Source organism: Lepidochelys kempii, chromosome 1, assembly GCF_965140265.1.
Source record: "Lepidochelys kempii isolate rLepKem1 chromosome 1, rLepKem1.hap2, whole genome shotgun sequence".
Lineage (NCBI taxonomy): Eukaryota > Metazoa > Chordata > Testudines > Cheloniidae > Lepidochelys > Lepidochelys kempii.
This window is the reverse complement of record NC_133256.1, coordinates 26,432,513-26,457,336: the sequence shown is the minus strand read 5'-3', so window position 1 is coordinate 26,457,336 and position 24,824 is coordinate 26,432,513. Positions and strand designations below refer to the sequence as shown.

Below are 24,824 nucleotides of genomic sequence, written 5' to 3'. Positions count from 1 at the left end.
TCACAAAACAAAAACACACCACCATCACAAACCAAATTAAATATAAAAAACCTAATGACAAGGAGTATGTTTGCGCATAAAAATTAATTCTTTAATTTGCCCTTGAAGTCTTTGGTGCACTATTGCAACTTACAACATGCAAACAGTGAATTCAGACTTCCAGAAGACAGAATAAAGCCATAGTAATGCTTATATTTTACCCTGAAATTATCACCATCCCCACATATTGGATACTCACCTCAAAAGGATGGGGTGGAGGTGGTGGCAGGCTTGCAATTTTGGCAGCTCTCTCTTTTTCCACATACAATGCATGCTTACGTGCATTTGTTCGCCTTGGGCAAGAATGGTTGGAAAAAAGTGTTCAAACAGGAATATTAGCACTGTAAAAATCAAAGGTAAACCTAAAAACTTATTTTAATTAATCTTTGTATGTACCCTTATAACAACTCTCAAGGAGTGAGTGAACAGAAGTAATTTGATCAGTGAACAGGCAACTGAAAAAGAAAGGCAGCACTGAATAATCAATATCTTGAAATAATGCAGATGTTCAGAAAGTGATTAGAATTGCAGAGAGCACAAGCTTCTGAACAAAATCAACCTTTCTTTTTAAATAAGCTTCCTGAATATTACTGGGTTGCATGTGTCATTTTGGTCAGCCCACTTTAATTTTTCATATGTACACAAACTTACCTATAGTGCCTCATCTCCTCTAGTAATACTATCTTCTAAGACATATCATTTATTTTTTCATGCCTGTTCAAATTTGAACTCATCTGCTGAGAACACTAAGAAGCATGACAGCCAGTGGATTGGTGGATTTTATGAAGTGAATATCTGTCCCTCAGGAACTGAACCAAGATCAATTAATTTCATATGTCACTGTCATATGTCAACCACACAAGGGGGCTGAAACCAGTGATGATGGTGAAAAGCCCTTCATCACACTGATAGCTCCCTGAGCCATCTAGTTCATTTGACCATTTTACCCCCTTGTTTTTCAAGCTAGAATTTTTACTAAACTCCATAACTTCATCAAGCACTACACGGAATTCCTAAACTACAAACGTACCACACAAGAAGTCTCAAGGTTCCTGCATTTCACTCTTTATACACGATAATCTGCATTTTAAAGAAAAGTAAATTACCACTATATACCATGTTTGCTCTTTCAACAGTTTTTCTTTTTGATTTTTCTGTTCTTTCAGGGCTTCCTTATGTCTCTTCTCTGCTCTTTGTTTCCTTTCCTCTGCTTTCTTTGCCAGAGCCACCAAATCAGGTTCCTTTACAATGAAATGTAACGAATGTTATAATAAACACTTCGCCCAGATTCTAATGACTTATAATACTATCAACATGACAATTCAAGTATTACTGCTGACAAACAGCACGTCATATGAAAGAAATGCATCGTGTTTAATCCTGTACTATAAGGATCAAAATATTCTGCAAAAAGAAAAGGAGTACTTGTGGCACCTTAGAGACTAACAAATTTATCTGAGCATAAGCTTTCGTGAGCTACACGAAATCACTTTCCCTTACTCTATTGCTTTCCTTATAGCTCTTTGTATCATTCTGTACCAATAGCAACAAATTTGCCATGCCCTTCCCCTCCCCCGTCCTTCATTGAAACAGTTTGAAAAGCTTAGTTTTCCTCTGCATCTACTCACTGACTGCTAGCTGCATCTATTAGAAGCAAGAATTTTTTCAAAATACCAATTTCATACCAAAGTGATGCTAGCATTTCAAAGAACCATTACCACAATTTATCAACAATGTAGTATTTTAGCAAAAACTCCTTACAATGCCACATCCTTTTTGTGCCTCCTTTTCCACTGTTGCCAATTCCTAGGATATATCAACAGTAACTCTATCCTTCGTAGTTAGTTGCCTCCTCTTACTATAGTACTAATATGCAATTCTACAGCACATTCCATCCTAGGATATTAAAGCACTTGAGTAATAATTAAGTCTCAACACCAGGTGAAGTAGCACGATCCCCTTTTTATAGATGGAGAAACTGAGGTAGGGGTTAAGTGACTTACCAAAGGTCATGCAGGAAATCTGTAGCAGAGCTAGGTCTCCTGACTTCTAGTGTAGGTCTACACAGCAACTAGACATTTGCAGCTGGCACATGCCAGCTGACTTGTGCTCACAGGGCTCAGGCTGTTTGAGCCCACAAGTCTACATAGCAACTGAACAACCCAGCAGCCCAAGCCTCACAAGCCTCAGTTGACTAGCACAGGCTAGCCACAAGTGTCTAGTTGCTGTTTAGACATACAATTAACACATGGACCTAGGGGTATGACAATCCTTCCTCTCTACAAACCTGATCTAAAGTCCACAGAAGTCACTGGAGAGATTTTCCTTTATTTCAATGAGCTCTGAATCTGGTCCAGTGTAAGTTAAGAGGAAAAACAATCAAGTTTTTGTGCAGTTTACAACCACTGATGGGACTGTGACAAGACCCCAGCGCAGAAAGCTGAGATAAAGTCCTCTGCAGCCCATAACAGGAGCTATGTGATGGGCTCTGCACACGATTTTTGTAAAGATGTTCACGTACATTCACATGTATATTTCAGAAAAGATGTGATAGTGTATTACTATATAACAGTTTTTTTGGTATGTGTCTGGGATAACTGTTTACACAAGAAGCAAACAAGTCATCCCAAACACATACAAATAAAACCTTTATACTATCACACACCATCATGTATTTTGTTTATGCCACGTTTTAAACATGTTTCTTCTGAAGTTTGCCTAACAGATTACATTTCTGTATCAGACCAGCTGTCCATCCTGTCTGACCGAGACCTGTACCAGATTCTTTAGACGAAGTCACAAAAACCCTGTAGGCCAATAATGGTATAACCTGCCTATAAGAGAAGTTGCTTCCTAAAACATATCAATTAGCGGCTGTTTTGTGCTGTGAGGCCTGAAGATTTTCATCCTTCATAAAGCAATGCAATTGTAAATAAATGCCAATAAAAAGTGTTTATAGTACCACACACCATGCCTTATCTCATGCATACATGTTTATGTATAAAGGTGTATGTCAATATTTTTGCTTTTCAAGTGGCTTTTTTTAAAACATATCACTTCAGGCATTATAAATGCAAGGTCAGAAGTGTCACAGAAACTTGTAAGCTGTAATCTTTATAATTTTAGTTAAGTAAATATTTTCTGAGAGCCTTGACTATGACACAATATCAAATGACTTGTTTACTTACATTTTCCTTTGCCTGTCTGTGTCCCTCTCCCACAGCTCTTAAACTTGATAGATAAAGTTTTTCCAAGGCTTTAATCTTCTGATTTTGTGCTTTCCACCACTCTGCTTTCAGTTCCTCTGCCAACTGATGTAGCTGTTCATCTTTCCTCTGCTTCACTTCTTGTCTTATCTGTACAGCAATGTACCTCTCCTGCTCTCTAACCTGAGCAAGTAAATTATATTTTATCAGAGGACTTATCACAGTTTATTTTTGTAGCAGACCTTTAACCAACTTGCTAGTGACTCTTTCAGTCTCATCCACCTTAGTGACTACTCAGATCAACCTAATTGGGTTCTGAGCATATTTAAGTTGCCATTTTCTCCCTTTTCCAAACTAAAAAGCTTAAATAAATGTGCAAAACTATTCATAATGAGCTACAGTTGACCAACCATTAACAGCCATAATTCAATGATGCATTTAATATCCTTCTCTCCATAGGGAAGTTTAAGTGGAAAAATTCAGTTTTAATAATGTTTAGTTTGATTTGGCAGTGCATCATCTAGAAGGAATGTCTAAAAGGCAGTCAGGAATGTGAGTCTGTATGGAAGTGATACCTCAAGAGTAGAGAGACAAAAGCCACCTGTCAGAGAGAATTAAGAAGAGGCTAGCAAACAAATCTCACATGCTGTTACAACATACCCCTGCCAAATCAGTGAGTACTGCTGAATGAAAGATTTATTAGTTATAGAAAGTCTCTGCCCAAAAGACCACACAATCTAAACAGAGAATGTACAAGGAAGTAGGAAATGCATTTTTTTCAGAAAGTTATGAGGGTGGAAAAGCAATTAGAAGCCAGGTTGTGAAAAACTTTAAAGGCAAGGTGCTTACATTTCCTCTGTACCAGGAGGAGCCAATAATGGCATTAAAAGAGGGGACAGACACAGCAGTACCTAAAGTAGGCAATTTAATGGCAGCATTTTGGATAGACTGAAGGAAGACAAAATGAGAATCCAGAAAACCAACAAAAGGAAAGTTGCAGTAGATGAGGAATGAAATAAGAGTAAGAGCAGTAGATATGGAGAGAAAGAGGTAGAAAAAGTTACAGGACTTAGCCACATGGACACAAAGAGAGGGGAGAAGAGTTCAATTTTATATTAAGGCACCAAGCTATGGTACATGGAGAATCATAGAATTTCCCCAAAGGTGACCAAGGAGAAAAGGGAAGTTTAAGTGGAAAAATTCAGTTTTAATAATGTTTAGTTTGATTTGGCAGTGCATCATCTAGAAGGAATGTCTAAAAGGCAGTCAGGAATGTGAGTCTGTATGGAAGTGATACCTCAAGAGTAAAGAGACATATCCAAGTGGTCACTGTCAACATAGATAGGTGGTAGTTGAAGAGAGACATTTACATGTGATTGTTCAGGAGTAAGGTGTAGAGGAAGGAAAGGAGCAAGGACAGAGCCCCCTGGGGCCTGGGAAAAGAACAGTGAAGAGAAAAGCCACCACAAAAGGTACAATGAATTGACAACGAAAGCGTTTCACAAACTTACTCTGCAAAACACAGCACAGTATGTTACCAAACTGCAAATTTTGCTGTGTGACAGTATTGTTTAAAGAAGCGTATTCCTAAACTGTAGATGTTCTTTTCTTCAACCATCTAAATGAAAACTATTGCTGATAATGCAGACATACCTGCTGCAGCCTTAGTCTTCGTCGTCTTTCATATTCTTCTTTCAAAAGTAAAGCTTCTTCGTTAGGACTAAGCCTCAGTCTCCCACCCTTTGCCACTTTTCTTTTCATCTTTGCATACATTGAATATTTGACTTCTGTATCAAAACATCATAGAATAAAGTAAACATACTGTATTTAAAAATACTTATAGGAAAGCCTAAAAATCTATAAAGATATTCATGCTCATTGCACACTTTGCCAAAAAACTCAATGGCATTAAGCATAAGTCTTTGCTACAAGCTTACAATAAAACGCATTTATCACTTAAGCCACTAAACCTGCAATGAGCTCTGCATGGACAACTCCTACATTCACATGACAATCACTGAGCGATTGGGGCCTCTGAAAGCATGCATGCTACAACTCCATTCAATTTATGAAACGTATCAATAAAAGTTCATTGTACTGGGTTATTTGGACTGAAACAGTCTGAGACATCCTGCTGTAGAAGGATATTTCAAAGGGTGGAAGGACTAACTCCTGACAGAGATCGCATCATTGCCCTTACCTCCTCCCCCTCATGCAGACCACCTTACCCACTCTTTCCCAATTACCTCATATCCTTATACCAACTACAGCAATTACTGACAAGAAAAAGTAATATTATAAACAAAAGTATTTTAAACTGTTTTTAATGTAATTCAGCAGCTGGAAACAAGGAGAATGAGGATTACATGACCTGTAAATTCTCCACAGACCAGATGGGGAATCTCTACCATATGAAGTTCTGAGCCAGATCGGCAATAGTCTGCTTGTAAAAATGACTAGAAAATAACCAGTTTCTCAGTGACCTTTTAACTACTATATACTTTTTTAATGTGCTACTGGTATCTGTCCCTCAGCTGCATCAATGCTAACAAATTATAAATCAAAAGTTTGACATAGGCAGTAAGGGAGAAAAACACTGAAAAAAGAGAGCAACACATTCTATTTCCTACTGAAATAGAAAAGGATAATTTCAGTGCAAAAACTGAAGAACTGAAATTTCAGGAACACAGAAGCAGCATAAACTAAATCGGTAAAGCAGAAGCCACTTCTAAATGTTTGATATTTCAGATTTTGGTACAATGTAGTGCAAGAAGAGAGTGTAAGAAACTTGAAAATAAACTAAATTCGTCTGTTCACTAGAACTCTGCATTGTAAAAGCACCTGTCGGCATCACTGGAGTAACCACTCCTTTTCTTTTTGTGGATACAGACGAACACAGCTGCTACTCTGAAACCTGTCACTATAATGAAGGGATATAACACAGATGCAAGCTGGCATGCACACCAAGCACTCTTATTTGGGAGGGGCCGTTTCTATTGTTCTGTGTCTTACCATTTCCCCGCACTTGCCCCCTAAAACCCGACTTCATTGTTTTTCTCCCAACAGCCCAGTTTACATCAGCCATGAGTATGCAGTTTACCCACGTGGTCTGTCTACACTGGCCTTTTTGACCTTGAGATCACTTGTTGACCTTCAGTGCAGGGTAGTTAGCGCACGTGGGAAGACACGGGAGGGGGCCACTGCCCAAACGTTTGTTCCAGGCCAGCAGCGTTCGCGCTTTACCCCATGGCTCAGCCTACACCTGCATCTCCGGCTTCTCTCAGGAAGGGGCCCCGAAGCAGGCGCTGGCAACAGAGGGGTGTGGCGGGATTAGTGTCTCCATATTTACCCTACCTCCCCTTACAGCGATTCGCAGATAGGGCAGCCGTTCCGCCCCCCGCCCAGCGGGGTCCTGGCCGCCACCTGAGGCCGGGGAACACACGCACACAAAGCCTACAGCGAGGCGGGCCGACCCGCCCGGCACCCCAGGGGCCTCCCGCTGCCAGCCCCCTCCGCTTCCCCAGCGCTGCAGCTCTGGCAGTTGCGGGGGGACGGGACCGACCCAAGCCGAACACGACACCCCCCGCCGCCGCCGCAACCGCAGCACGGGAGCGGGGCGAGGCTGGGGAAAGGGGCGAAGCTCCCGGGAGGCGACACGCGCCGCTCCCCCTAAGCCTGCTGGTTACTGACCTACCGCGCCCCGGCCTTCGTCGTTTCAAACGGCTCCTTCCGGTCACTGGGTAGGGGGGCCCACGTCGTCACATCCGCTGCCGTTCGAACCGCCCGCCAATGGCTAAGGGAACAGCGCGAAGCCGGCCCAGCGCATGAACCTACACTACGCAGGCGCGGGGGAAGCTTGGACGCTAGTTCCGCTCACGGCTGCGATTGCGCACGTGCCAATCAGAGGTTTTTTTCCCCAGGCAGGAGACCAGGGGGAATAAGCCACGCCCCTGGGGCAGCATCATGGCGCCTGTTGGCCAATGGTGGCTAAGAAGGGCGGTGACTGACTGGCGCAGTCCAAGAAACGTCTCTAGCGGCGGGAAAAGAAGGCGTCGGCGCGAATGTAAAAGGCGGCGGTGCGGGGGGTGAAGAGGATGGTTGGGTTGTTATAGGGATGGGGCCCAGTGGGGCAAGGCTGGCCAAGCTTTTCATGAAATATCAGGGTTGGAAGGGACCTCAGGAGGTCATCTAGTCCAACCCCCTGCTCAGAGCAGGACCAATCCTGAATTTTTGCCTCAGATCTCCAATGGCCCCCTCAAGGATTGAGCTCACAACCCTGGGTTTCGCAGGCCAATGCTCAAACCACTGAGCTATCCCTCCCCCAAAGACATGTAAACTGCTCCTTGAATTGTGCAACCGAATGATATTAGCCAATATCTCTGGTCCCAGCTAGTAAACTGTGCTTTGTGGGGCGATGGAGGCTATAAGGCAGAATACTGACTCCAGGCTTGAAAATGAAGGCGCTAGCAGAGGGGAAGGCCGGTCAGAGGTTAGGAAAAAGAAATGGGTGGCTGTGCCAGAGCTGGAAAAGAAACAACAGGCAGAAAGGCAGGGAAGAGTAATCTTGTTATAATGATGCAGTCGTTAGTCAAGGAGGGCTGTGAAGATAGAGGATAGAAAGAGGGTTGCCATGTGTATTGGTTTTCCAGAACATGGGGGGTTTTTTTGCACCTCGGTCCTCATACATTTTTCAAATAATAGGAACAAGGCAGAGCCAGTGCTGTAGCTCAGAAAGAGCCCGGGTTGGTCGGCTTCCCGACTGGTCCCACCTCTGCATCTGCAGTGGGTGGGTCCATTCCCCTGGAGATACAGCTGTGGGATCCTGCCCCATCAGGGCCCCAGGTCAATAGAGCCCTGCGCAGATACAAAATGTATATCTCTGGATGTGGATATCTGTGGTTATAAATCAGTATCCATGGAGCTGCAAGGCTCTACCAGGAATCACCATGGCAAAAGCGGCAGTCTGGGAGGAGGGAGCTGCTGCTCCCATGAGTTTACGCCGGCAGCTTCTCCAGGGTGGCTGAACCACTCCCAACTCTGCCCACTGGGGCAGGCACCAGGCTCACTGGTAGCTGTCCCTGGTTGCGCAGGTGCAGTGGGCAGGGCTGAGTGTAGAATAAGTAATACTATGGCCAAGAGATAAAAAGCTCTAATGAAGAAAAATGGGAACCTTAGTAGAAATATGAGGCTATGAGTGTGACGTTTCCCTCTCGTGTTATCTGGATCATTGATCTGCAAGGTCGCTCCAATCCTTGACTCTGGGAGCCAGCCTTACCCTGCTCTGCTGTGAGAACCCCCACTCCTGGGCTGTTCCCGCATGGTCTCTGACGTGTAAACTGCTCCTTGAATTGTGCAACCGAATGATACTAGCCAATATCTCTGGTCCCAGACACAACCCTAGGAACCTCCACCTTGCAGTGTCCAGTTATGCCCGGTAGACGCTGCAAGTTATATGAATTTGTCAATTTAATAAAGAAATTGATAGGTACCAGGCTTGTTATCCCAAGGGGAGACTGGTTTCAGAGTAAAAAGAAAAGGAGTACTTGTGGCACCTTAGAGACTAACCAATTTATTTGAGCATGAGCTTTCGTGAGCTAAAGCTCACTTCATCGGATGCATACCGTGGAAACTGCAGAAGACATTATATACACACAGAGACCATGAAACAATACCTCCTCCCACCCCACTGTCCTGCTGGTAATAGCTTATCTAAAGTGATCATCAAGTTGGGCCATTTCCAGCACAAATCCAGGTTTTCTCACCCTCCGCCCCCCCCCCCCCCCCCACACGCACACAAACTCACTCTCCTGCTGGTAACAGCCCATCCAAAGTGACCACTCTCTTCACAATGTGTATGATAATCAAGGTGGGCCATTTCCAGCACAAATCCAGGTTCTCTCACTCCCTCACCCCCCTCCACATTTCAAACCAAACTCACTGCTTCGGGTAGAATAAACAAAGATTTATTAATTATAATAAATTATTATAAATCAGAGCATAACAAATCAGATTTGGTCAAATGAAATAAAAGCAAAATGCGTTCTAAGCTGATCTTAACACTTTCAATATCCTGTGAAGCTGGGCTGGGTTTGTCCCATATCTGCCCTGATGAGGTGTGAACTGCCTCTCTGTTCTTGGAGAGTTTTTGCCTGGGCTTATTTTAAGCCAGGAGGATACATTTTCAGCCTCATAATTACATACATGAAATTATAACCTGGAACATTACTATAACATTACTGTAACAATTACTATAAGATCACTTAACAACCACGCTCAGTGCATCATGAGCCTTCCGAAGACACCTGTCAAAGTCAGATTCCGGACTCACATAATTTGTCAGACCACTCTGTTTATTAGCAAAGCGCCTTGCTAATGCACCCAGATGTGAGCCCCTCTCTGAGGCCCAAGATAACCTATTTATACAGCTAAGCCAAAGCCAATTTAACATAAGAGACAAAGGAAAGCAGAAACTAACCATACATATCTTATTTGCATACTAACGTTTACCAATCTCCTAGCTCAGTAGGAGCTCTAAGTTAATTAGTTTGAGGACCCATTGTCTCACACTCCTTAATGTTTCTCTTCCTGACAACTATATTTCAACAAACCCTTCAAGTAGCATTTCTTTAATGAATTATAATTTCAATATAATTCATTCTACTTTCACAATCCCTCCTTTTGGTCAAGCTACGCAATGACCAACAATTACTGGGTTCCACATATCAAGCGTTCTTTATCTCTTTGTTCATCAGTGATATTTAAAATCACCAAATTAGTACTCTGGTTTGGGGCAGCTATCTGTGTAGCATGCCTGACACAATTTTGGATACAACAGGAAAGTAACTGAAAACATACAAAAATTATTAGGATTCCAAACAGGAGAGTTAGGGCTCCCTGAAACAACCAGTTTCCTATGCCAGAGAAATTGAAAAGGTTACTTAGCCACTTCCATAAAGAACTTGCCTCTTCGTGGGGAAGATATGCGATTTGTTCTAAGTGGCTAGCACGATCTATTACCTCATTGGTGTTCTCTGGTATATACACACAGCAGTCTTTTCCAATAAGAGCACAAGTCCCTCCTTTTGCCGCCAGCACTATGTCCAATGCCTGACGGTTTTGGAGGGCAATCTGTCGGATTGCCCCTGTTTCTTTGGACAGGGCTCTTAAACTTTCTCTGGTTTCATTTGCCATTATTTCAACTACTGCTTGTAACCTTAGGAGCCTTTTTGCATGGTGTATTACTCCCCCTAATGGTATTAAGAAACTGCCAATGGCCTCTTCCCAGGTTAAGGGGCTTATGTTATTTACGTGCCGTTGGGCATCTGTTAAGTCCCTTCTTTTTCACCTGAAATTGCAGAGGTGTTCTCGAGGGAAGGTTCCTAGCACTCGGCATTGTGAGAAGAGTCGGGCAGGATAACAGGTTCCTGACCAATTAGCTGTTAGTTTGGTATAAGCTCTGGTCCCACACACCCAGTGATGGCCTATTAAAGCCAGGAAGGGTCGGTTGCACCCATTTGTCATATAGGTGTTTGCAAAGGAGGAGTAGTATCCCCCAAAGGGTACAGGGTAATTCTCCTTACAAGGAATGGTGTTATTTGCATGACATTGAAAGATTGTATTGTTTTCACTAAGGTTACTGTACGGGGAACATGAGATTGATTTCTCTGTTTGATCCCAGGTTGAGAAAAAATTCATATCTCCATACCCGGCCTGCCACTTTTTAGTTTTGTTTGAATAATCCTATACACCATTGGCCACAATATGCTGAAGGCAACGGCTTTTCCCCAGATCCAGCCCCGTCCCATTACACACCCAACACCAATGACCTTTTCCCTCCACCACACTTATCCATTTAGTTGCATTTATTCCCACCGCTTCCCAAGTGTCATTGCTGTTCCATATTTTGTTAAACGGACGAGGCCCTCCAGTGAGGTCTGAGGACTTGAGTGGGATAGCCAGGACAGGAACACCAGTGTGAGAGTGGGCTGGGATGTGGCTGCAGACCCAACAATTAGAAATATTAAGGGTCTGAGCTATCCACACCTGCTGCTGGATAAAAGAATTGTCATCATGGTCTCCCCAGACCGTAAGATACCAGCAGCCAAGGAACAGGCAGAGGTGCATGTTGGAGGCAAGGCTCTTCTGGTTCTGACAACCTCAACTGAGGGAACCGCAGTCACGGTTTTACGTCCACCAGGCAGTAGGCGCTAGGCTCACTACTGCTTTTTTTCTTTTTTCGTCGTCTGCTTCTGGCAACCCTTACGAGAACGTAGATTGTAAGGTATTGCAGACTGTTCCTGTACGTCTTCTTCTGGAGTCAAAATTGACTCTGCGTTGTCCTGAGGTGATGATTGGGTCTCTGGGGATGGTGCCTTCTTACACTGTGAAGCATGTATCCAAGCTGCGATGCCAGATAGTTTAACAGCCGTCTGTGTATTAAGCAGTACCTGATGAGGACCCTTCCACCGGGGCTGGGAAAAATATGACGGGCTTTCAGTATACCCCTGGGGCAGTGTGGTCCATGTGTACTGTTGCCCCTTGTAAGAAAAGGCAAACGGGAACTGGGAGTCAGGGTGAACCAGGGCAGAAAAGAAAGCAGAGCACAAATCAACAACAGTAAAATGAGTTGCATCTGGTGGGATAGAAGCCAGAATCTTTGAGAGAGGCAAGTTTTGATTCTGTCCACCTATGATTTGCCTCTTCCCACCACTGCATGAAACAATCAACCTCTCCTTTTGCCAATTTAGTTTTAGGTTGGCCGAGTTTGTCTTTTAGGACGTCTACTCGGTCTTTGTCCCAAGATCCTAACAGTGGCCACTGAATTTTGGGATTCTCCTGAGTTAGCCTTTTGCATTCCCATACACATCTTCCCCCCATCCCCCCAAGGTCAGCCTTTTGAAGCCATCCCCCACCCATGTCATAAGGTTTTCTGTTCATTAAAATACAACAAGACAAACACCACAGACAAACAACACAAAACATAGATCCATGATATTCTGAGTTATTCTTCCACTGGCACCAGCTTGCTTGTAGAGTCTAAAAACAAAAGAAACAATTTCCACCCCCCTGGTGGGGACAGATTATTGCTTAATAATAATACCACTTTCTTTTACAAATTTCCTTGCTAATTGCAGGAAAAACAGAGGAATTGCCCCCACATTTTCCTGTTTTTGTTCTATAGGCAGGCCAGGTTTCAATGGCTTTTATCTTTTAAGGGTTATGGGGAAATTATCACACTGTTTAGTCATTAAATCCCTGAGTTTTCCTTCTTATATAGCAGACCAAGTTTATAATGACAGGTTTCAGAGTAACAGCCGTGTTAGTCTGTATTCGCAAAAAGAAAAGGAGTACATGTGGCACCTTAGAGACTAACCAATTTATTTGAGCATGAGCTTTCGTGAGCTACAGCTCACTTCATTATAATGTTTTTCCTGCTGTGTTAAGCTTTTAAGTTTTATTTACAGGCAATAGCTGAGAAGCATCATTACCATACGACCGTAAAGGGTTTTTCCAAAAATCATACACACTATACGTTGTTACAGGGATACTTATTATCATTAAATTTATTAAAATTATCTTGTTATCCCATGTCTTTTATTTAGACAATTTGTTTGCTGACCAGGTGTGTCCTTTATCTGCAGCTCCTTTGTGCTGCTAGTTCTTTCCTTCCTTTATCATTTAGGTAATTTGCATTTTCACAGACACTTCCTGCTTTTGGATTTAAAGCCATCAGCAGCTCAGGGTGTAAAAGGGACACAATCAACTTTCACCAGAGTTTTGATTACTTTTAACTTCTGCTTCCAAAACACACAGCAATCTGAAAAAGAAAACCCAACCTATTGTGGCCCCCTTTGGAGCCCTAATAGCATTTTAATTAAGTAGCATGGTATGTTTGCATTTCTTTTGCCCCTTCTACAATATACCCTGCACATTATTTGGGGAAAATGCACATTCCTTCTATAGTTTAACTTCTATAACATTATCCAGATCCATTTTTAAATAAGGTGTAACTATTTCTTTTTTTTGCTTACGGAGTTTTCATGTACCTTTATCAAAGTGACAGTCTGATTACTCAGAGCCATTTTAAGACTCAGTGTTTCGAACATTGCTTCTTTTTGTTTTGTGCACTTCACCTCTGCTGTTGCTTCAGAAGGGCACTGTCTTTTTTTTTTTTTACTACACCTCTCATCTGCTATTTTGTTACAAAAACAAGCAAACAAAAAACAAACAAACAAAAAGAATCCAGAATTTTTTTTTCTATTCTCCTGATTTTGACTGCCCTGCTGCAGCCACAACTTAAAAACGTTTTAAATTTTGTAAAGCATTGAGTTACCTTTTAAGGGTTAAATGCCAAATCCCAAAGCCAAACAACACTAATTACCTTTGTCTAGCAAAAAGGTCTGTCAGTTTTGCAACTTTGAATTAAAGAGTCAAATGGATTTTTAGTGGCATTATTTAAAACAAAAACAACCAACTGGTCCTTAGAACTTTACATATTTACACACACAGAGACAGATACATACACATTTTCTTTCCCTTAACATCCCTTCCACACTGCTCTGGTTTTTGTTTTTGTTTTTTTTACATCTTACATTCCCTTTATACATTTGAGGCAGTTAAGTTCCAATAGAACACCCTTACATCCTTTAGTGATTTTGATTACATTACCCAATAGTCAAACGATTTTGATTAGATTCTCTCTCTGCCTGCTGCCTGCAGCAGTCCCTTATAGATCATTTCTGTGGGAAAAGGGCCCATTTTCCCTCAGAATAGCTGTAAATGCTTCTGGGGACAGAAGCGTAGTGCTGGTAGTAGTCACTCTACCTGAACCCCTTAGCCTAGACCATTTTTCCAGAAATGTACAGGAGTCCGGACTCTTCCTAAAATACATAAACTGAGCCAGCGTTTCTTTAGGGAACTGTCCCGACTTAGACGTCTGGTTATCCATACAGGAGGACTTTACACACCAATCACACAAGAAGGAAAGTCGGGTTCGTCAGAGCGATGCCCGGTGCAACACACAAAAGGAGCCCACAGGCTACTGCCTCAATCGCCCTTGCTTTCACACCAAGGGTTTTACCCAAGGCGCGGTGCGGCTGCGATTGTACAGATTTCACTCACTCAGACCGTGGGGACAGGAACCCTATGGTCAGCCAATCCCCAGACGGAGATGGTGCCCAGACTCAAACACACCACAGGGAGGACAGATAGACACAGAGACAGGACAATCCTCAGTTCGGACAAAACACAGAAATAATTACCTGACCAGATTCCTGATGTCAGATCCTGGGATCCCTACCAGAACAGAGTGGGAACGAACAGGTTCAATGGCGTAGACTTCACTGTGGTCATGCACCCTTCCGTTCTGGTGGAGGACCGCTCGGGCCAAATGCCCAGGTGCCAGCTTGCCACGGCCGTCCTAAGAACAGTCAGGAGTCACACAGCCCCAGTGAAGACAGTTGACATCTCGGTGGAACCTCCAAATTGTCAAAGTCAGATTCAGGGCTCACATCTGGGTGCATTAGCAAGGCGCTTTGCTAATAAACAGAGTGGTCTGACAAATTATGTGAGTCCTGAATCTGACTTTGACACACCCAACATGGCAAACTTTTTATTGGCTAGCACGCAATCATTTTATAAAGATGGACATGGGGGTGTAGGATGTTCCCCCGAGGTACAGAGTGTCACAGTCTACAATGTTAGTAATGGTGAAAATCAGAGTATAGAAATCTCTGGTGGACCGACGTGGGATCATTAAAGAGAATCAGGAGAACTAGAAGAGGTTGGAGGAAGATGAGGATATGATATTAACTGAAAACTTCTGTATGAGGGAACTTTGAAAAGTTATAGCTAAAAGCAAAAACTCTGCACCAGATGAGGATAGCATATGTAATGAAATGGTAAAACATCTGGATGGAGTCTAAAAATACTGCTAAAACTGTACAACAGTATATGGGGGAAACGTGAGCTACCAATGGAGTGGAAACATGCGTTTGTAGTCCCAGTGTGGAAACTCTGTAAGCTGCAAACAAGACTTGATGCTTACAGGCCACTTGCCCTTACATCATGTATGGGTAAAGCCATGGAAAGAATGAAAGATTAACAACATATATAAAGAGAAATGTACTTACAGAGAACATACAAAGTGGGTTCAGGAGAGGAAGGAGTACAGCTGATTATATAGTAGAGTACAGACAAACACAAAAAAGTATGAGAAATAAGTAGCTTTCCAAGATATTGAAAAAGCATATGATGTATTCTGGAGAGAGGGCTTATTGCATAAAATAACATCCATGGACATAAAAAGAAGAATATATAGGTAAACAAAAAGAAAAGGAGTACTTGTGGCCCCTTAACCAAAATGAACGCTTATGCTCAAATGAATTGGTTAGTCTCTAAGGTGCCACAAGTACTCCTTTTCTTTTTGCGAATACAGACTAACACGGCTGTTACTCTGAAACTAGGTAAACAAAGGATTTCTTAAGTAAAAACTATGCAGGTTAAAGTAGGGAAAGCCTATTCTAGCATATATAAAATCACAAACAATACTCCACAGGGGAGTGTAATCAACCCTACTTTATTCAACATGATAAACCACCCCCAAAAAAAGGATGAGTGCAGGAATAGGCATTTCCTTGTTTGCAGATGACAGCGCCATAGAAACAGGAACCAGAAAATAGCTGAGAAGAGAATAAATGAAGCTCTTAGGAAAAGTGGGGAATGGGGAAACATATGGAGCTTTAAATTTTGAGTTCACAAAATTAAAGTATTGATAGTCACTAAAAAAAAAAAATTATATGGACAGCAATTAGGTATAGGTAAAAGCTACACATTCCTGGCTGTGACATTTGATAGCAAACTAACATGGAAAGACCACATTGATTTTTACCTTTACATTTATCTACAATATTTTCAATCTATTTTAAAAGTATTTCTGGAACCACCGGCGGTGCAGATAAGAGAGCAATGCAGAGTAGAGAGCTAATGCCCCTCTGCCATGTACATTGGTCAAACTGGACAGTCTCTACGTAAAAGAATAAATGGACACAAATCAGATGTCAAGAATTATAACATTCATAAACCAGTCGGAGAACACTTCAATCTCTCTGGTCACGCAATTACAGACATGAAGGTCGCTATCTTACAACAAAAAAACTTCAAATCCAGACTCCAGCGAGAAACTGCTGAATTGGAATTCATTTGCAAATTGGATACTATTAATTTAGGCTTAAATAGAGACTGGGAGTGGCTAAGTCATTATGCAAGGTAGCCTATTTCCCCTTGTTTTTTCCTACCCCCGCCCCCAGACGTTCTGGTTAAACTTGGATTTATGCTGGAAATGGCCCACCTTGATTATCATACACATTGTAAGGAGAGTGGTCAGTTTGGATCAGCTATTACCAGCAGGAGAGTGAGTTTGTGTGTGTGTGTTTTGGGGGTGGTGGGGGGGTGAGAAAACCTGGATTTGTGCTGGAAATGGCCCACCTTGATTATCATACACATTGTAAAGAGAGTGGTCACTTTGGATGGGCTATTACCAGCAGGAGAGTGAGTTTGTGTGTGGGAGGAGGGCGGAGGGTGAGAAAACCTGGATTTGTGCTTGAAATGGCCCAACTTGATTATCATACACATTGTAAGGAGAGGTTTCAGAGTAACAGCCGTGTTAGTCTGTATTCGCAAAAAGAAAAGGAGTACTTGTGGCACCTTAGAGACTAACCAATTTATTTGAGCATGAGCTTTCGTGAGCTACAGCTCACTTCATCGGATGCATACCGTGGAAACTGCAGCAGACTTTATATATACACAGAGAATATGAAACAATACCTCCTCCCACCCCACTGTCCTGCTGGTAATAGCTTATCTAAAGTGATCATCAGGTTGGGCCATTTCCAGCACAAATCCAGGTTTTCTCACCCTCCACCCCCCCACACAAATTCACTCTCCTGCTGGTCATTTGTGTGGGGGGGTGGAGAGGCAGGCAAGGAGGCTGAAGGTGCTGTAGGCTAGGAGAAGCACGTTGCACAACAGCAGCGGCAGCTTCCCCTACTCTGCAAGCACCAGGGGTGGGGGGCTGAAGCCTTGGCCTGCTCACTCCACCGCTTCCCCCAAGCCTCCCCCCTTAACCCCCCTTAACCCACCTCTTCCCCCCCCCTTTACTCTGCACACGGCGTCCTCACTCCTCCCCCCTCCCTCCTGAACGCCACAAGTCAGCTGATTGCCGCAGGCAGGAGGGAGGAGGGGGAAGGCGCTGATCCGCAGGGTCTGCTAGCGGGTGGGAGGTGCTGTGGGGGGGGTCGTAGGGGAGCTGATGGGGGCCTGCCAGCTGTGGACAAAGCAGGCAGCCAGAACACGTTATAGCAAAGCATTGCACAACTTTAAATGGAGCGTGTTCTGTAACTGAGCAGAGATGTAAGATCGAAACAAAGTTGAGCGAGAGGATGTTAAGTGAGGAGTTACTGAGGACACGTGCCAGCGCACTCTTCCTTATGAGGATAACAAGAGGAACTAATCCATGGACTAGTCTCACACAGCTGCCCTAAAACACTGTCCAAAGTGCGTCCTGGGATGGCTATGACACTTGGCACATTACACAAAATGAGTCCATGACAATGGTTAATTTACAAAACCAGTATTTATTATTAATTCTTGAAAATGTGTCTTTCCAGTATGGCGTACCGGCAATAAATGTCTTAATGGTACAGCGTACCTGACTGTACTGGCTTACTTGCACCACTGGGTCATATAGTTAGAGGTGGCTTACATGATTACATTCTACATGTGGTGATCAATCACATGTAGGATGCTGACAGCAATTTTGATTAAACACTAAACTTTATACATAGCAACAAACACATGTAACCCTTCTGCCAGGTGGAGTTGGCAGCAACCGGGGCCGGGTTCAATGTCTAGGAGTCTCTTTTCAACAATACAACACAGAACTAGCTCAAGCCCCCACCCAGTAACCTGGGAAAATTCCACACCATCCTGGGGACCTCTAAGAGGCAATAATTCCTCTCTCGCAAGCACAGAGTCTGAGGCATAGACATCTACTACCCGCTGGATTGGCAGGCAGCGATCGATCCGGGGTGTGTGTGTTGATTTATCGCACCTAGTCTAAACACGATAAATCGACCCCCAAGCACTCCCCTGTCGACTCCTGTACTCCACCGCCGTGAGAGGCTCAGGCAGAGTTGATGGGGGAGCAGCAGCTGTTGACTCACCACAGTGAAGACACCATGGTGAGTAGGTCTAAGTACGTTGACTTCAGCTACGCTATTCACATAGCTGAAGTTGTGTAACTTAGATTGATCCCATCCCCAGTGTAGACCAGGCCTGAGTGTAGATAAGAAACTTTTAATGAAAGGAGGAAGTCAGCCGACATTAATTTGGGAAAATGCCACAAGCAGGATTCATAAACACAACACCATGAGCAGAACACCATCCCAGAGTACGTTGGGCAGTGTCTTCTGCCTCAAGTTCTTGAGTTCTACAACCAGAAGGTCCTTTGCCATGTTCCTCTCTGCTCCCTCACCACACCCCACTCACATGGGTTGTCTGTCCTTGGTCAGTGAGGACCCCAGGATTCAGAGGGACATCTGTGTGAGTTCACCTCCCACCCAGGGTGGGGGGAAGAAGGTACCTTGCTTGCTCTGACATCTGAGCACTTAATCTGGCATCGTTGTTCTGCTGGCCAGCCACCGCTTCACTCCGCTGGCTGCCCCGCCAGTCACTGTTCCGCTCTATTCCGCCCGCCCACCATCTGTCGCCTTCTGCCATCACCTGCCTCTTTGCTGTGACCTCTGCAGGTCAGTCTCTTGAGGTTCCACCCAGCTCTTAGTGATTTTCAGCTCTTAGTGGGGGAACTACCTTGCTGAAGAAGACTGGGCAGAAACCCTCTCCCACAGCAAGTGATTTCAGCCTTAGTGATCACTTAAGAACACAAAAAACTCTGCATGGAGCCTTAATTAGCTCTATCTTTGAACACTGGGGAGGGGCAGGTTGAACCATACCTAGGGCTCTTCAGTAGAGTCCACACCTCCTGGCAGGGACACCTGTCTCCACCCCTTCTTACTTTCACAGGGGTCTGGCATTCAAGCCCCCAGTTTAGTGAGTTCATTTCAGTTGAGAGTGACCCCCTCAAACAGGACAGGCTAAGCACAGTTCTGCTGCTCTTTACTCATACAGTAAAGACAACACTGATAACATTTCACTATCCCTGCATTCAGTACTAAAGTGATTTGTAACCCAACACCAGCCAAAGTTTACCAATCTGGCAACACAGCTCTATCTGCTGGATACCTAGGTAGAGTGGGTGTGCTCATGTAAATCGAGTCTGCTCCTGAAGTCTTTCCTCTCCCCAGCTAGTTGTCAGGGGAGAGATCATTCAGACCCTGGTTACATATACATGCACAGACATCCAACTTTATTATCCCAAAGATACACATTCAATCCCCCTATTCTCTATAACTTATGCTATAGTTGACACGCTCAGTTTTGTAATCTTCTTGTCCTCTTGTCTGTCAGAAGGGGTCCTGCTCTCTTTGTTGTCATTCTGCTGCCGCTACTGCCACTGGTTTCTTGGTCCATTGCAAAACCTAATCCTCTTCCACCCTCTTCAGTGAGTTCACTTTTTCTGCTGATCTTCCTCCTCTTCTCCTGCTCCTGACCCTGACTCTTCTCACTTCTGCTGACTTCATCCTTCTACTTCCGGCCTCTTCCTTCTACTAACCCAAGCCTGTCTGCTCTCTGCCTTATATACGTTTTTTGGCCTATTCTGATTGGTTATTCCCTCAATCCTCATCATTAGCATACTTTCCTCCAATAATCTTTAAACCCTCTCTGACTGGTCAGTTCTTTTAAACCGATCATAGCTGCTAGATCTGCCTGTCAATCAGAGCCAGACCTAACTGTAAACTTGTGCCTTGCCTGACTGACCCCTCCCTTCAGGTTTTGTAGTGACCTTTGTCTAACCTCAGCCTGCAAGCTTGCCATAGGCCGGATTGTTCCAAGACTGCCATCTTAAGGTCTTTGGCTGTGATCACGTGAGTGTGTTGTGTTGAGGGGAATGTGTGTGCGCCTGAGTGTATGAGTGCGCTGTCTCTTTAAGAAAGCACTCAGGGGCAGGAGCCTGAAGGCTTGCGTTCAGACACAAGCAGCCGCCAGCAACTCTGGACCCAGAGGGGCAGCAGCACACACACAGATTTCCCCTGTCCCGTCACCCCAGCTCAATGGAAATCGGGTGCACGGGTGAGGAGGATGCCCCGACATCAGTCCTCCCTCCTCCCCCAGCAGACAGGAGGATGCTCCCAGTCCGGAGTGGCCAGGGGCGGCTCTGGGGAGGAAGGGGGCAGGGGACAGGAACAGCAGCGGCTGCACACATGGAGCATGGGGGAGGAGGGGAACCCCTGCTCTGGAGGAGTCTCCTGGCTCGGATGGCTGGTCATCCAAGTGCCCCTGGCAGCTCGGGTCTCTCCCCGCTGCCCCCTCTCGAGTGCTGCTGCTCACCTGCCTGCCGCCTCCATCAACCCAGCTGGCCCTCAGCCGGTCAGGTGGGAATCCAAACCCTGTGCACGGCGCCGTCTTTGGCAGGCTGCCCTGAGCGGGGGCCTGGACAGTCCACCCCAAAGCCTGGCCCTGGACAGCAATTCTTAACTTATATTTTAAGTTTTACATAACAAAATTACAGTTAACCATTCATTCACATACTCAGGCAGACTAATACTAAACTATACTTTATGCCAACTATAATTAGAATTAACAGGATTATACTATCCATTGATTCTGTTGTGTTGTCACAAATGTTGCTGTTTGCTGAAGTGTCGTTTTTCAGCAGTGCTCTACTTAGGATTCTAATCCGTTACTCTGTCTCTGGAACTCTTCAATCCTCTCAGCTACTCTTCTGTCTTCTTGGTGAGTCCTTTCCAGCAGCTCTTCTCACTGGCTCCCAGCTGAACAACTGCCTGCTGATCGTTTGCCTTTTGTACTGTTTTATTGGAGTTTTCTTTTATGGTGCTATTCTTAACCCCTGCTGAGCGTGTTCACTAACACACATTTAGGGTTGCCAACCCTCCAGGGTTGGCCTGGAGTCTCCAGAAATTAAAGATTAATCTTTTAAATTAAAGATTATGTCATGTGATTAAATCTCCAGGAACTCATCCAACCAAAATTGGCACCCCTACACACATTATCTCATCTTCAGACAGCACATGCTCATTGCTATACATTATCTCATTTTGCACATGCTCATTCACGTTGTTTTTTACTTCAGAGCCATGATTACCTCATCTGACCCTACTGCTCATGCTTCAGGCTATATATTTCATGGCCATACCTCATTTTATGAAATTTTACAACCAGGCATATGTCCAAAATTTGTAGCAAGCATGCTCATGATCTACAGCTTGCATTGTAGGGTGGAGTGACTCCTGCATATTCAGAGTAAAGAATAGGCACACAAAATGTAGGCTAGAAAATTTCTCCAGTATCACTGGCAGCAAATGGAATGTTAGTTCCACTTCTTTCTTTTTCAGTTTTTGGATAGGTTTAATTAGGGGAAGTCCTGCAGAAAGAACTGACTTAATCAGCATCCAAGGTCCCTGCTTTGCTTGCTTCTGCAGTTGCTCCTACCAGCTGGAGTCTCGCTGGCTCCTCACTGAAGCGGGCTTGGGGGAATCCACTACATTGATCCTAGTGTCCCCCGAGATGTCTCACCCCTACAATTAGTCCTGGGTCGCAGAATACATTCTTTGCCAGCAGTGCTCTGTTCCCACAAGCTCTTGCCAACTGTAAATGTGCAAACATTCTGAGCCACATGAATCTTGGAGCCATTGTATGGTATTGTGAACTCTTTCCCAAAAAACTTCAAACAGTAGTCATTGCCTATTGACAAAACAGGGTAGTACTGGTCCCAGAGTAAGCAAGGTGTAATTGGAGTGGGGTCCAGTCCTTGGGAAGAACCCTAGTTTTCCCCTCCTGTAAAATGCTAGTTCTTTTTTTTATCACACCTCTTGTAGCAGAAGTTATTTCGGTGCTGACCACTGCTCTCCTTGCACTGGTCTGAGAAGTCACAGGAGATGAAGTGAGGACATGCTCCTCTCCACAGGGCTCAGCTGACCTGCTTGCACTGCAGCTCCTACACAGCATCCTTGCATGAGAAGGCTACTAGCCAGCCTCTAACTGGTGGATCCACTGAACCTGCACCAGCAGCCTGAGCCTTTCACCCACCTGCTCCAGGGTAAGTCTGGGTTGGTATCCACTTCCCTGCAGAAGGACTTGAGGTTGTGTCCTTGTGCAATAGCCTGTATGGGGCTGAAGTCCTTGGTTAGGCCTTGGAATTACATAGGCCTGCAAAATCTTAGATGTAAGTAGGATAGTTTGGCCTGGGAAGGATGAAGGATAGGCTGCTTGGGATTTATGCATTAAAAAAGGGGGGCAGCTGTTGCTATCTCCCTATTTTTACTATTACCAGGCTATGTTGCTTTATTTGCGGATTAAAATTCATGAGGTGCAGGGAGTTGCAAGAGTCTTGCTGTGAATTGAGTGTTTGGGGCTTGTGAGCAAACTGATGGCTATTAATATTTGATTGTGCATTGAGGATACCAGATGTTCAATATGCATGTTTTATAAATTAAACTTGAAAAGTGTGTTTTTCTAAATGGCTATCTGTTTTCCAATCTCCTTAGATCTTAGTGGTTTTTTTGTCCTTTAAACTCCTCATTATGACATGCTCTCCACTTAATATATCCTCTCTAAATAGCTTGCTTCCTGCAATTAAGCAGGTATAAACAGAGAATAATTTATTAAGGAAATAATTAAGATTATAGATTTTTTTGGAACTCTCTTCACAGAAAAATATGTGTAAAAGGTCAAATCTATGCTCTAGAATTATATTATAGGAAACTGATCATGAGTCCTGTTTTTGAGATAAGCAAACTGATGCTGCTGGGTAAGATGTTTCGATTAAAGGGTCTGTCTCATTCAAAGTTCTGAAGATTTTCTACTCCCTTCCTTTATGTATATTGTAGGATTAAATAGGTATAAAAAGGATTAAATAGCTTGGAAAAAATATGGTTTGCAGTTCGCAGTTGGAAGGTCTTTGAAAGATGGTATGCTTGATTGGAATACTGGGCTTGGAATGTGGCCTACTTGGAGAAACTGGACCTGAAAGATAACTGATAAGGTAAGAGGAAAAGTTCTTGGGGAAAAAAGGCTGCAATTATCAGGGACAGTTCTAACTGGTTGGAACAATAGGAAGGATTATGCATGTTGCACCAGTAATGACTCAAACCAACCAAAACCTGGTTTTTAGCTAAGATAGCAACAATAAATCTGACATCACTTGTTTGTTACACTGTATAAAAGAACCAGGCTTGCTACAGGTATTTATCAGATCCTACCTGATCATACTGGAGCAAGCCAGGTTAAGAGGGTTCTCTCTTAAACTGATCCTTTTGTGAACATTTTGATCAAATGCGCATCTGCTGTTCTGGTACTGGAAGGTCCAAGGCACTGGGGACACCTTCCATCTGTATGTCCCCACTGTCCAACAGCCTAGGTGTGTCATCACAGGCTTGTTTTTCTTCCAAGAGGTCTGGGAATGTTGGTGGAACAAGCTCATTATCCCAAGCTGGTCTCCTTGTTGGTATGGGTGCGCCAGCAACAGACCTAAATGCTACTTCCATGCAGCTCCCCTTCTTTTTCCATCCAGGTCCCTCCAGCAAATCCATTGCCGGGACCTTATTACCATCCACCCTCCTCATAGGAGGGTTAAGGTTGGCTATGAGAAGGGGGGTTGACTCCCTGCTGCACCAATCATAGGAGTCCCCAACCACCCCCAGTTCATTCCTTTAAGGCCAGAATCTGGTCTCCAATCTAGGGTACACCGTGGTAGTGTCCTCTTCTTCAGACTCACTCTCATATGCACTAAATAAGGGTGGGTTAGTCCCAGGGGACCTACTGCACATGTTGGGTGATGGATTTGGTCTAGCACCTCTTTTCCATCCTGGTACCATATCATGGTCCCTTCCATAAGAGGTGCCTACCAGTTCCCCCACAGGGAGTAAGAGGTTTCTATGTAATGTCTTTATCTTTAATCTTGTAGACTGGCAGGTCGCCCAGCTTTTCCACCAGCAGGTAAGATATTGTCTTCCATCTATCAGCAATCTTCTGTTTCCCAGCAACACCCAAATTTCGCAGCAGAACTCTGTCCCCTGGCTGGAACTCCTGCAAATACACCCTAGCATCATATCAGTGCTTGTTACGATCCGAGTTCTTGTGGGCAGCAGCCATAACTTAGCAATAAGCATCCAGCAGCTTTTCTCTTAGTCGGGAAACATACTTGTCATAAAAATAAAGGGAAGGGTAACCACCTTTCTGTATACAGTGCTATAAAATCCCTCCTGGCCTTTCACCTGTAAAGGCTTAAGAAGCTAAGAACCTCACTGGCACCTGACCAAAATGACTAATGAGGAGACAAGATACTTTTAAATGGGGATGGGGGGGAGAAACAAAGGGTCTGTTTGTGTGATGCTTTTGCCGGGAACAGATGTTAAGTTAGTAAGTAATCTAGCTAGAAATGCG

General features: G+C 44.0%; 1 protein-coding gene across 10 annotated transcripts in view; it reads right to left on the bottom strand.

Annotated features, from left to right (window-relative positions):
- Positions 1-7,123, bottom strand: part of CEP295 (centrosomal protein 295) — a 55,212-nt gene extending 48,089 nt beyond the window's left edge. For 5 of the 10 annotated variants that reach the window (XM_073337054.1, XM_073337118.1, XM_073337064.1 and 2 more), the window contains exons 1-5: positions 6,258-6,337; positions 4,899-5,032; positions 3,228-3,428; positions 1,156-1,280; positions 239-332 (exon numbers count right to left, since the gene is read on the bottom strand). In XM_073337054.1, coding sequence (XP_073193155.1) covers positions 239-332; positions 1,156-1,280; positions 3,228-3,428; positions 4,899-5,032; positions 6,258-6,330 — 627 coding nt within the window. In that variant the 5' untranslated portion in view covers positions 6,331-6,337. The other 5 variants (XM_073337112.1, XM_073337074.1, XM_073337084.1 and 2 more) reach the window with 5 other exon arrangements.
- Between the last annotated feature and the right edge of the window lie 17,701 nt (positions 7,124-24,824).